The 13,990-nt window shown below is 43.9% G+C and overlaps 1 protein-coding gene across 2 annotated transcripts in view; it reads right to left on the minus strand.

The window, feature by feature from the left end:
* Window positions 1-6,881, minus strand: part of GMDS (GDP-mannose 4,6-dehydratase) — a 409,651-nt gene extending 402,770 nt beyond the window's left edge. The window contains exon 1 of one of the 2 annotated variants that reach the window (XM_083824038.1): window positions 6,606-6,881. In XM_083824038.1, the coding sequence (XP_083680164.1) occupies window positions 6,606-6,727 (122 nt within the window). In that variant the 5' untranslated portion in view covers window positions 6,728-6,881. The remainder of the gene's footprint in view (window positions 1-6,605) is intronic. The other variant, XM_083824037.1, reaches the window with a different exon arrangement.
* Between the last annotated feature and the right edge of the window lie 7,109 nt (window positions 6,882-13,990).

The raw sequence follows: 13,990 nt of genomic DNA on the forward strand, positions 1-13,990 counted from the left end.
CTGTAAAATACTGAATACATTCCAGAAAATTTATCTACTTTTCTATCAGGTACATATTACTGTATGCAGTAACTTATAATTCACTTGCTGTTGACAATGCTTTACAGTCCATGTCCTGTGCACATGCTGTTCAAACACAAGGAATTGGATTGCCTCCACTGGTCCTTGAGTCAACACCTGTGATCGGTGCTGCTTCACCAGGACTTTCATCTCCAGTAGCCAGCCAGAGAATAGACTTTATAGCAGCCATAAACACTGAGCAAAGCTGCACAAAGATGAAAAGAAAAAAAGTTAACACCTCAAAACAGGTGTATGAACTAACCCTCTATCAGCTATGCTTTATCATGAAAGTGTTGTAGCTCACCTGTCTCAAACACCCCCCCCACCAACTGCATTACACATTGTTGCAGGTAATGGTATACAGCTGGGCTCCTCTGAGCAGGCACAGACAGCACCTGCTGGACTCTCAGCTCTTGGAGAAGATAAAAGCCCTGCCAGTCTGCATAGAGTTGTGGAGCATGAAACAGCTGAAAGGTAGTAAAGCAGAAGACTGTTTAATTGTAATTGCCTTGGATAACAAGTCAATGCATTAGGTGAATTACAGCAACTGGTAGTCCTCCTCCCTTCAAAGGAAGGGCTGAGAGAAAGAAATTCTGGCATATTTTCTAAAATAGGGCCCGTGCTTTCAGATAGTATTCTAGCCTCCTGTTTCACTGTTTGACATTTTCCAAGACCATTTCTTCTAGAGTTTTGGGTGAAACATAATGGCAACACTTTATATAATTCCAGGTATTTCATTTTAATTTAAGTAAGCTTGGGTTTCACCCCACAGACATTCATGTGCTGCAAAACTTCACTAGGCACTTGTAACACCTTCTTGTCAGATTGTGGGTGTTCAGCTTCTGATACTATGGTGGTTTTACAGAATCACTTAAGTTGGCATCAGAAGGGACAGACCTCTAGATCATAGTCCTAGATCCATGAGCAAGCCAGGATGAACTAGAGCAGGTTGCTCAGGGCCATATCCAATTTCATTTTGGATATTTCCATGGATAGACACGCTACATCCTCTCTAGGCCATCTATTTCAAGGCTTGACCACCCTCACTATTTAAAATATAAGCACACACACAGGCATCTGTCTCAAGTTCAATTTATGTTTCTTCTATTTCAATTTGAGCCCGAATTAGTGTGCCTCCTTCTTTAAGACACGGATGTTCAACACCTCTGAAAGCCTCACTCAAGACAACTCCTGGCTATTCAAAGACTGACACTGAAATCAAGAGCACCCAGTTTCAACCAAGACAGTGCCTGTTTTAACAGAGGCAGCACTGCTTACCCATACCTTTACATGTAGCCTATGCAGTTTCAGCGAAATCTAGCCTGCTATTTCTATGGAGAAAAGCAATCCTTCAGACCCTAACCTTCACCTGACAAAAGGTGTCCTCCCTGGTACAGCATGCTGTAATGGTTCTCTGCATTTGCTTTCCAGGTACACACAAACTTCCTAATGACAAGGAGTCCTACCTCACCACTTGATCACAATACTTTTAAAAGAACAGCTTCTTCAAGTGTTTCTTAACTGTTTAAAAAAAAACTGAGAAAAAGTTGCTTTACCCATAGCATATCAAAGTTTTATAGTCACCCTCTGTACGAGGCATTTGCTGCTTCATTTTATATATATATATATATATACACACACACAGATAAAAAACAAATTGAGTCATTTTCTTAGCACCAGTAGTTTACCTCGCAGTCTGTCTTGTTTGTTTCATTCTTAAGAGCCAGATTTTAAAACTTCCTTCAATTCACAACAGTAAATTCTGCATGCTCTGTGATTCTTGTCCCTGTCAATACAGTTCACCTTTCTCCAACTATGAACCGTAACACCTGTATGGAGTCTGCAGTGCATATGGGTTTGGTGTGCAACTTGTCCTTGTAGTGCACAAAGTTGAATCATAGGCAGGACCTATTTTCTCCCTACATCAAGCAATTAAAGAAAATGTTATGGCACTTATGCACACACTTGCTTTTCAATTATATTTACGCTTATGGCAGCATCTTCAAGAAGGCTCAACCAAACCCTGAGTTTCACCAAAGCAGGTGAATTTGACAGAAATGCAGGCAACTGCACAAAAGCTGGTGCTAGCAGGGCTGCTAAAAGCGCTCTTATTTACAAAGCAGAAACAACTATTTCACTGTATACAATTTGAAAAAAGCCTCTGGCCTCGTATTGACATGAGTTCTAGTGTATTGCTTCATTCATAGCCTAGCTTTACAAGTTAAATGATCATCCTATTGGTCTACAAACTCTTATCTTACCATCTCTCCAGGTAAAGCAGAGCAGGACAGCACCAGATACAAGATAAATGTTATTCACAGCTCACAATCCAGCAACAGAAGGGGAAAAAAGAAACATCAATATAACCTAGTTGCTGGACTCAGCCAGAATATTTTTTGGTATTTCTCCAATAAATCAAACATCTAAATATTCTTACAAGCATCCGTGTACAGAAAGACAATCAGACTGATTGCAGTGGAATCAGACTTCCCAGAATTATTTAAATGCAACTTTAACAGATATTTAGTCATAGAGCCTAGAAAACAAAGCTGTCAAAAAGCACTGCTTCAGCAGCTTCCCCAAACAGGAGACAAGACAGGAGGTAAAGATCTGGATATTCAGTAGTAAATGTTAGTTAGGCTGGTATTTGACTCAAAAGAAAATTATTTTCATATAATAGCTCTTCAAAGTACCAAAGTTTGAGAAGTCCAGTATTTTTCCACATTTTGCATTGTGGAAAAATCCATCTAAAAAAATCACAATTTGTTAAAAAATATTTTAATACACACAAGAGGCATGTGTTTCAACAAAAATAATTTTTTCCTTCAATGAAAAAAGAGTGCTACACATTACTCTCAGAAGTAACCTACCAGCAGGCCAGTATCTACGTGAAACTTCAGAAGCATTTTATCCATCCAAATACAGCAGTTACTCAGACCAGAGGTCACTTTAGCAAAACAGCAAAGTGCAGTTTGCCCCACTGCTGTGGTGTGAGAAGGCAGATAAGGGAAATCTCAGTGCTGCAACAGGAGTATGTAACACCACTGGTTACATGCTAGTGTCTCTTATCAGTAATGCAAGTGGTAGAATGACACCAATTTCACCCCAACCCCACTGGTAAACACAGGATTTGTAGAGATTCATTTATATACTATAATTTCACAGAGACTATGGTCCAGCTCTTGGCACCAGAATGTCTTTTAACTCCTGACCATGCAACTATGGAATTGATTTTCACTTATGGCTTTACCATCCATGTTGCAACCTCATTTTACTATTTGGCCAAAGGTCACAACCTCCTTCCTATCAGTTAGGAATTGAACCCTGCAGAGCCAGTACTTCTTTTAGATACAAGATGAAGGAAGTAATCCACATGAACCGTTTTTAACCAACTGGTGCAGGTAAGCGGGCACATGACAAACTTCCATTCACTATACAGAGGAAGTTGTTGCAACCTCATTTTGTTATCTGGCCCAAGGTCACAGCCTCTTTCCTATCAGTTACACATTGAACCCTGCAGAGCCTGTACTTCCTTTAGATACAAGATGAAGAAAGCAAGCTGCATGAACCATTTTTAACCGACTGGTGCAGGTAAGCAGGCACATGCCATAAGCTTCCATTCACTATACAGAGGAAGATGTGCGGATAGTCCATCCTATTCTGTCATCCTCCACAGCCTTGTGAGTCCCATTAGAAGTTGGTAACTCATAAGATGCAGCTATACCATCTCTTCATGGCATACTTCAGTTAAAAGCTGCACCATAGGACAATTCCTGTATCACGAAAATACAGTCCTACCTGGGCTCAATTCCTTCATCATAACAGGATGAAACTCCCCTCTTTCGTCAGCGGAAGAGAAGGATAATTGAGATGTTCACGACTACTTGGAAGTTCTCAGAAACGTAATGAGGTGTTTGATCTCAATGTTTATGATCAAGCATGCCTGCTGTGGCATCATCTTGAGTCAGGAGGTGCCACTGCAGTTCAAGCAGCACTTCATTCAACTTCTTAACACAAAAGCACAACTCTACATTTGCCTAGAACTGTCACGGTCCACTTGGCTCAGTATTTATCTCCCACCAACCCTCGTTCCAGGAACCAGGCTCTATGGGGCCTTAGATCAGCAAGCAGTCTCGGAGTACACTGGCCACACGCAAACAAAAGCCGGGCTCCTTACATAACGCAACTGTGCCAACTCACTTCTCAAAAGAAAAAAATCCTGCAGGAGAAGGGCCTCAGTTTGAATAAGATTAGTTTACTATCCAATGCTGTTCTGTGCTTTCCTCAGCCTGAAGGGATCCAGGCCTTTATTTCTCCACTCTGAAAGAGTTCCAATTCCAAGCAAGAATGCAAAGAGAGACCAACTCTGTTTAGCCCAGTAATTAAAAGGACTGTCTAGAAAAGACAAAGCCTGAGCTCGTTTCCACTTTAACATGTTTGTGCATTCTATGCACGATAATTAAGCTTAAAAACGTTCTCCTGGAAGGTAGGACACACAAACTTTGCCCATTCTCAGATAAGGAAGAAACAGAATCCAGGTCTCCCATTTCCGGGTAAGGCCTCTCCAACAAAGAAGTCATTAAGTGAAAATAATGACAGGTAATAAAAAGGGCAAGGAACAAATACTACAGCAACTATCCTTTAAACTTCAACTAAGAACAGATGACAGACCATTATTCCTAGTAGTAGATCTCAAAATAATGGAAAACTACAGGACCCAGAAAGAGGTTGCTCCCAGCATAAAGCTTTCATCCTAGGCCAAGAGTTGGCACTGTCTCATCACTAAGGCACCCAACCTCTTTGGCTTACTTTTAGGTATTCTAGGCCTTTCCCAGCTCTGAATCCCTGCATGTTTCAACACTGAAAAAATACGCCTGACAAAGGTTAAACTAAGATGGAAGAGCTGCACTGAAAATAAGGAAAGGTAGCACACAGAACACTGCACTAAAAAAAAAAAAATAATACCTCTATGGCTAGAGTCCTCTAACTTTTTAGATAAAAGAAACACTTCTGTCAATGAACCAGAAGACTATTCATCTAAGTAGTCCTTTGGAAAGCTCTGTCTGTGCTCTTGCTAAAAATAATCACCAAGTAAAGATGTTAGTATATACAGATTAGCTTTTTTTCCTCCTTCTCAGACTCAGTTGTATCTCCTTGTCAGACAGCCATTTGGTAGGATTTCTTAACCCGCTCTTGGCAGACAGTCACTCACCTATCGGAAAAGGTGACACCGAGACATGTTTTAAGAACACACGAGAATAGATATAACAAGCTAAAACAAAAACAGCTAATGAAATTCAAAGCACAGTCCAGGTTCTTTTTGATAAGAGACAAAAATTGCTATGACACCGTACTGTCGCTTGATTTATTCCCTCAAAGGTCACGTGGCTCTTCCGTTACAAAAGACAGAAGCATTGACTAACATCATTACAGAGTACAGGATTAACATGCTTGTTTTCACATACACTTTTCCACAGTCCAAACAATTCACACCAGTACCTCACAGACGGATCTGCAAGCATTCCAGGACAAGTCACCATTGAAGGGGAAGAAATTCTTCCACGTATGAAGGTGTCATTGGTTAAATGCAAACCATAAGGGAAAGAAAGCTGATCCACTGATTCTAAGACAAGTAACTATGTTTGCTGTCCCATGTTACCTACTTAACAGGTTCTAACCATCACAAAAGATACATCCTACAAGCAAATGTCACTCAGCATGTTCTAAGAAATAGTGTGCACGCAGAGCAGTTTTTCCAGGCAGTGGGCAACATCTACATTGCGAAGTAAGGTTGATTAAGGAAGTCCAGGGCAACTTTCATTTAGCACCCACTTGGCAGCAAAGATGCAGCAGTGTCGAGCTCTGCGTGGACAAACAGTCCAACCAAACATCCAAGCTGCCTGATGGTAGTGAGAGCTGCAGATGCTGTACATGAATACTCCTGCAGGTCTCACAAGGTTAAAACTCACCACTGGTGCATCCTTTTTGACAGAGCAGGAAATGCTGCAAGGCAAACACTTTTATTTTCGTGCCACCTTTCTCCCACACCTTCTGCTGAGCGCATTGCTATCCCTATGATTAACGCAACCAAAAATAAAACGGGGACTGCAATGAACCTGCAGGAATACAAAACAAGTAGCCTCGGGAGCTGCTTGCATCATGCACCCTGGGCAGGAAGCAGATGCTGACTGCAAGGATGCCCGGGATGCAGAGGGACAGGTGCTAGCGGGAAACATGCCTGCAAAGGACAAACCTACAAGGCAGGCTGCCCTGCACCACCACGTTGGCACCTCCAGGTGGAAGGGCTCCACCAGCACTACCTCCAGCCCCTCGCGTTGCCTCTAACAGGTGCAGCTGCCTTGTGCTGAAGCTCAGCGCGCACCTGGGCTGACGATTCCCTAGCAACTCCGGGCGCAGGATCCACAGGGACCCCCCTCACACCCACCTGCAGGACGGGGCACCCCGAGCCCGTGCTGCCCGCAGGGGGCTGCGTGCCTCCGACCACCCGACCGGGGGGGGCAAACACCCCCGGCTCCCATCCGTACCTGCCCGGTGATGCCGGTGATGAGAGCCACCTTCCTGCCGGACCCCTCCTCGCCTCCCTGCGCCATGCCGCCGCCGGGGAAAGGTGCAGCGGCAGCCCCGGGGCGGAGGCGCGGCCGCACATGGGCTGTGGCTACCGGCCGGGGCTACCAGCTCGCCCGCCTCCGCGCCGCCATTTCGCGGCTCCCGCCCCGCCCCGCCCGCAGGTGCAGCCCCGCCGCCGGCACAGCCCCCGCCAAGCGCGCTCCCGGGCGCGGTGTGCGTGGGGGGGGGGGGTGGTAGCGGCTGCGGGAGCGCGCCCCGCTTTTCTCTCCCGCTCGCCTGGCCCCGCCCCGCTCGGCCCCGCAGCCAATCGGCGGCCACCGGCGCTTCCTTAAAGGGACAGCGGAGGGGCCGCCGACTTCCTGACCGCGTGTCGGGGAGGGGCGGGGCTGTCCTGCGGGGGGGGGGCGGCTGCGCAACAGCGCCCCCTGCGGCGCGGAGGAGCGGGCGGCCGCGGTGGGGTAGCGGCGGTTTTTAACGTTTGGTCGCTCGCCCCGTCCGCCTCCCTGACTTTCAGTCAGCCACGTAATCTAAAAAGTAATAAACGATAAAAAAGAGGCCTGTTGATATTTCACTGTTAATCTCCGAAGGCTGTCAGAACGGGATTTCCATATTACATGGTTGGATGGCAGGACCTCTACACATCCAAATAATTGGGGTTTTGTGTGTTATTATCATTTTACTATTTTATTATGGCTCATTAGTGTGCATGGTCAAACATTACTCTTCAAGGGGAACTATACTCTGAAATCCTCAAAGCTTTTTTGCACATTGTCACTACATACTCCCAGTTTAAATCTCCTCGTTACTTCAGTCTCAACTAAGTAATAATCTAGGGTAGTGTGAAGTAACTGCAACTACAGGTTGCCCTGTATGGTTAATCAGTTGCAAGATTTCATCCCAACAGTGTCATTCCAGCATCTTGTTTCCAAAGCTTTCTGGGGTGAGGCAAGACCTAACAGTTTTAAATTCAGGACTAACATACTAGTAGATCTTTAGATTGATAGCACATCCCATGTTCATCGCATCTTTGCCATTCCCAGAATTGGGAACAAAGTTTTGAGTAACTCAACAGTGACACCATTTCTGCAGCATCAGGAAATTTTACGAGAAACCCTTCATTTTAAGAGGATTGGCCAACTTAGATGATATAACACTATCTAGCCATGTCAAGCATTATTTGCTATCCTTGCCAGTGTCTGGTGAGAAGGGGAGTTGGCTGCCACGATCTCTATGAAAGAGCAGAAAGTGAAGCTTGGTGCTTGCTGCCTCAGGTGATGTTCAGACAGGATTTTGTGGAGGTGGTGGAAGAGTGCAGTAGAACGAGAGATCAGACTTAAGCATGTAGTTTTATGCTGTTTGTTTCTTCTCTAGCCTACCAACTTAGCTGATAAAGTCCCTTTGCAGACATGAAAACCAACTTCTTGTAGCACACTTCTGCCTGGTTAACTTACAAGATTTCCCTAGAGCGTTTATCCAAATAAACTGAGACCAAATTGGACTCTTGTCACTGAGACACAGTGTTCACTTGCCAGAAAATGTCTTTGTTATACCTCATGTGAAGCAGAACAGCACTGATCTTACTTGTGACAAGAAAGAAAAAGAGTAAAGAAGAATATTAAAAAGGCTACTGAGAGAATTCTGCAATAAACCCAAAATCAGACTGTTGTCTCTTCCGCCTATTATGCTGGCTGTTCTCAGGAGTTACATGGTCATAATATCTGTTCAGGAGAAGAATTTTCCTAGACACAGGCAGTTTTATAAAGTTGACAATATTGCCTACTACTTCTGCAAACTGTTTTCATTCCAGTAATGATTGCTGAATATAGGTGTACAACCTCAGATCTGAAAGACAAGGAACACGTCAAATGATATGAATTCTGTCTTCTCAGCTTTAAAATAACACTGGAGACATAAAAAGACACACAATTCTGAGAACTGAAGGATTCCTTGTGCTAGGAATGAGGCACAAAACTTATTTTTATTTAAAAAATGAAGATTTAGCACTGGAGAAAATGAAGAACGGGCTTTCTTTATTTACTTGTTTATATAGAACATTCACTCTCCTGCTAGATCAGAGCTGCATAAAGCGATGCATGAAGAAATATCCTTTTTTCTGGCAAGAAAAGCTCATAATTTCTAGCTTTTGCTGGCAGTCTCTTAAATGTACTCCAAAGTAAAGCTGGCCTTCTTTCTGTGTTCTGCTCAAGAAAGCAAAGAGAGGTGCTGACAGTGCAAGGCCTGAAGCTGGACTAGATCAAGAGCCCCCATCATTGGGCTTTCATGTGCAATTAAGAGGCTTTTTTTGGTCACCCTCCAAACAGAATTTTGTGTGCCCCTGTTTGTCCAATAACCCACTGGAACTCTTTTTCAAATATAGCATTTTTCTTGACTAACTCTCCAAAGCATTTCTCCAAAGGAGGGAGCCTGCTCACACCTTTCCTAACTCAGATGATTAATCAATTATATCAACTGAAAGACTGCCTTGTCCTATGACTGTACTCTCTCAGGTGACAAGTACCGTGGGCTCTCCCTAGATTCAGAGCAATTGCCTTCCTTTCTACTCAGCATCTGCACTCCCCACTGAGTGGGGAGATTCAGAACAAAAGACTGCAATCTATGTCACTTATGCAAGGAGAACATCTCAGTCAGACTCTGCTGAGATCACTTTTGCAGGGCTTATACTGGTATTTTTAGTCAATGCTAATACTAGAAACAGGCAGATGAAGCCAGACAGGATGTAGCTCAGTTCAGGTTCCAGCTGACTGAAGCAAAAAATGTCTTGAACCTGTTTAAATTTCTGTTCCATTTATAAGTCTGGCACTGGTAGTTACAGATACTGTTAGCCAGCTACCATAATCCTGTTAAATCTGCCCCTGGCATGCACTGGGGCACATTCCAGGTTTAATGCACAAAGACCGTTCTGTCACCAAAGTCTTCCAAGGTACATTGTTTACAGAAGAGACTGAAGGCTCGATTGTGGCACAGGTACTAGGTTTTACCTAAGTTGCTCTGGTGTTGACAGCAATTTATGACAGACTGCAGCATTTTTCAGGATAGGCTGAAAACTGGACTACCCCAGGGATCTGGGGGTTAATACGTACTCTGGGCGCTAGCCTGCACTGATGTCTTTCTTGCTGTCTCCAGCACCTGTACCATTACATGTGCTACCTAACTTAAAGCTATGTCTGCCCACACCATAATCACTTTTTCATGCGTCTGTGGACCTGGCTCTGGCCTCTAAAATTGGCTAGGCCCTCACTGAAGAGGAGACAGCAGATAGACATACACACGCACCCTCAGTCCCCTTGAATCCCTGTAAGAGGAGAAGATTGCGTCGAGTAAATTTTAAGCCCAGAGAATAAACAGAAAATCTCTGAAAAAAAAAAAAAAAAAAAAAAAAAAAAGCATGTGCCATAGCCTGTATGGTGTTAACCTGAAAAACCTGAAAGCTGCCACCCCAGGAACTGGGGAGAAAGAGAGAGAACAGATGCAGATAAATTTGCTTTTTGGTTGTGGATAAAATTATATATCACAGAGAAAGAAGGATGGAAAGCACTGCTGATTGATGTCAAGTTGGCCAAAGTAGGAAATAATGGAAAATGAGCTAAAAGGAAGCAGGGAAGGAAAATTAAAGAGAATATAAATGTTGCTGAGAATAAGGAAGAAAGGAATAATAGGAGGAAAAGCCTGAAGTATATTAGATTGCAAAAAAACACCATCTTAAGTATTAAGGGAAAGGGAAAAGGAGGGAGAACATAGACACACTGAAATTTTGTTATGCTTGAATACCACATACATTGCAATCCTGAGGACCTCGCTGTTTGTATGGGGATTTAGCCATATTGCTGACTGGGATTTGAAAAGGTAGTTATGTGAGGTTTAAGAATCTCTTATGAATCCCTTGTTAGTACTTAGAGAAATAAAGTAACCATGCTTTAACTCCAGAAGTAGAAATTACCGGTTTAAAACAAACTTTTCATTCATTGTGGAACGAAAGCATCCCTAGTATTATTTCATTAATTGTGTTATTCATACTAGAAATGCTTTTTCCACATTACTTTGATATATTCTGCTGTGCTGAGAGTTGACATGTTAACAGTATATCCTGCTCCATACAGGAGTTAGAAGATGTCATCAGACCAAGCGTAGTCCTCTTCCTCTGCATCACTCAGTGCGATATAGGGAAAAACTGGCAGCTTGTCTCTTTTTGAGCTTCTTCGGAATGACTCACATCAAACAATTTAAGCAACTTCTACATCAAGACACTGTGAACTCTATCATAGCTGTATCCAAAGAAGAGCTCTAGCTCAGTGAAGAAGAGATCTAGCACAATGTGAAAGAAGGTGCAGGTGTTAGAGAGTAACCAGTCACAGAGGAAAGAGAGACAGATCTCGTGGGAAATAAAAAACGAAGAGTGGGAAGTTAAGAGAAGTCAGTTCCCATAAATATTTTTTTTGACTGTTGGCTTGAATATTTGAGGGCACATGGAGTGACCTACTCTCAGTGCTCTGATATGGCAATGGCAGCTGGAGCAGAAACATGAGGACTCAGGAGATCATACTGGGCTGCGAGCCCTGAGACCAAGGCCTGGAGATGAGCAGTGCTGTGGCCACCTTTGCCTCTCAGGTAATTCTTATGCTTCTGACACATCTGGCATTGCAGACCTCTCCCCACAGGCTGTCGTATTTCTTTCCAGTGGGACCTTCTAAATAGCAGAGCCATGAGAAGCTGAGAGATCTATGCTGCAACTCAGCATTACAAAGCTGGGAGCTGGGAGGAATCCTGGCACTACTGTCTCCCAGCTGGAGCTCCTTGTGTTCAGCATTTGTTGCCTGTGCCCAGCCCACAAAGAACTTGCAGCCTTCTTTTCCTCTCTGCAAACACTTGCCTGCTTATTTTTGAAGGGGTGGTTAATATTGGCTGTGTTTGCCCCTTGGCAGACATTCATCCTTTGAAAGGCAGAGTCCAAGTTCCTGTTACTGGTGGTGTGATGTGATTTCAGCGCTCTGTGTAGCGTGGTGTCTCAAAGGCAAAGACAGTGCCAATACCCCATTCTACCCTCACATGTATCCCCAGCACTACAGTGAAATGATGCTACGCTGCAGTAAAACTGAGGCAAGAGCAGGATCCAGGCTGATCTTTTTTTTTTTTTTTTTTTTTTTTTGCCACTGTTTCTTTCTATCCTACAGGCTTGCTTCTGGAAATTTTACTCAACAGGACTTTCGATCCTTCTCTCACTTGGTGCAGATTGGTGGAGCAGATTGGGTGTGAAAACATGGGGATATTGGCAAAACTGTTCCTATGCAGGCTTGGTGCCTCTAGACTTCCAAAAAAGCCACGTTCCAGCTCAGCACATGGGAAGGAGCTTGCCTGTGTTCACCGTTTTGTGAAAGAAGGTTGGGGAAGACCTCCTTTCAGTTTTGCTTACATTTTCTGTGGTCAAGAGGAGCTTTAAAATAGCCTTGCAGCCTCAGATACACACACTGCATTGCAGGAGTGTGAGCTGGCCTGACAGCTGTCACCACACCAGATTTTGCATTCAAAGTTGTGTAATCTGAAAACAGTTCACAGAGGAAAAAAGGTCCCTACAAAAAAAACAGCCATTACATTAGATTTCCCCCTTGCCTCCCATGGGTTTTAGTACTTTGGGTGGGAATGAATGTTCCCCTTTCCACAAAAACATATCCCTTAGCTTCCTCTGGCATCTGAAATGTCACGTTACTCCATGAACCTGATGAGATGCAACCTGCCTGTCTGTGCTGGCACCGTGGGGACTTGTGGTGCCTCTTACTGCCGAGGTATCGTTGCCTGATACCTCAGCGTGCCTTTACAGTGGGCAAATCACAGCTGCCATGCTGGGGCCCATGTCCAGGCAGGACTGGGCAGGGAGGATCTGGAGCCCGGCCCTGCTGTGGCTTCCATGGGGCAGGGGCTGACAGCCCCAGGGCTGATGTGGAGGCCTGGCCTGTGGGGGAGCCCCAGGGGTGGGCGGCAAAAATGAGGCCTATGGGTGTCCTCAGGGCTTGGACACAGCAGCCAGGATCACAAGCCAAGCCCTGGCTCAAAAAGAAAAACTGTTTAGTTAAAAAAGAGTGTGGTAGTGATAGTCTAGTGTTGCACTGTTTGTGAGCTAACCCTCATTGTAACATGTTCCTGCAGCACACAGAAATAATTAACAATTGCTCCTTTGTACCTCAGCCTGAACTGGAAGTACCTAATTATTGGTATTGTTTCTGTCAGAAACATGAGATAGGTGTCTCTTCTCATTCGCAGGAGAGGGTTAAGAGCCATGACCACAAAATGGGTCAGGCCCAGCAGCTTGTGAGCATGTACGGTTGTCCCTCACAGCCTGGTGCCAGCTGGGATAGAGCCAATGGAGCTAAACACCTGAGGGAAGACACAGGTTCCTGGCTGGAAGAGAAGGAGAAATCTCCCTGCGTGACTGACTAGAAGCATTCAGCTGGCATTATTATTTCAGTATGTACAAGGAGTAACAGGACTTTCAGGGGACATTTTGGAAGTTCTTTGAGAAGTCCAGTGGTCAAAGTTGAGAAAACTGTAAAAGCATAATATTGTTAGCACTGACAAGCATCTTTGTGTGTTTCAAAGGATGTTCCCAACCGTGAAGACGATTAACAAACATCTACCTCCACATGTGGGTCTGTAGATCCAATGCTTCCAGCAGGATAGCAGAGATATAAAAATATACCTCATACAACAAATGCTGTGAAAATGAAATAAATACATTTGGAAAGCATAAAAATGTGTCTGGTTAAAATCTTATTTTTAAAGAGGATATCAGAGAATGAACTAAAAGTTGCTATGCTGTAAACCTTAAAAGTCTACCCAAAGAGAGAAATGAGTATCTGCTGGAAGGCCAGCTTTTTCACAAATGCCACCATTTCCATTATATGTACACAGATCCACTTGTGTATCTCCATCTGTAGCCCTGATGCCAAAAGTCATCTTTTTATCACTGACATTTTTCCTTACGGGGAGTAAGTTTGAACAAGCCAGGGTTTACACACACTGTTAATCCCAAGTAAGGCTATTTCAGAAAACTATTTATTCTGCTCACTAACAAGAATGAGGACATCAAAGCCTGTTTGTCTGGAAAGTCATCAAAATATAGTACAGGGGTTCTCTTCTTTCATCTGGCATTGCACAACTGTAGTCCAGTACACACACAAGTCCTTGTGTAAATCTTGTCCAAAATACTTCTAATCAGAAAAGAAAACAACAACACTGTATTTCTCACACTATAAAAAAGACCACCTTGGGAAAAGAACAATGCAGTCACAGAGTGGTGTGGTGTCTGTTAAGAAAGTTTGCATTAAGCAAG

Source organism: Anser anser (genome assembly GCF_964211835.1).
Source record: "Anser anser genome assembly, chromosome: 2".
Classification (NCBI taxonomy): Eukaryota; Metazoa; Chordata; class Aves; order Anseriformes; family Anatidae; genus Anser; species Anser anser.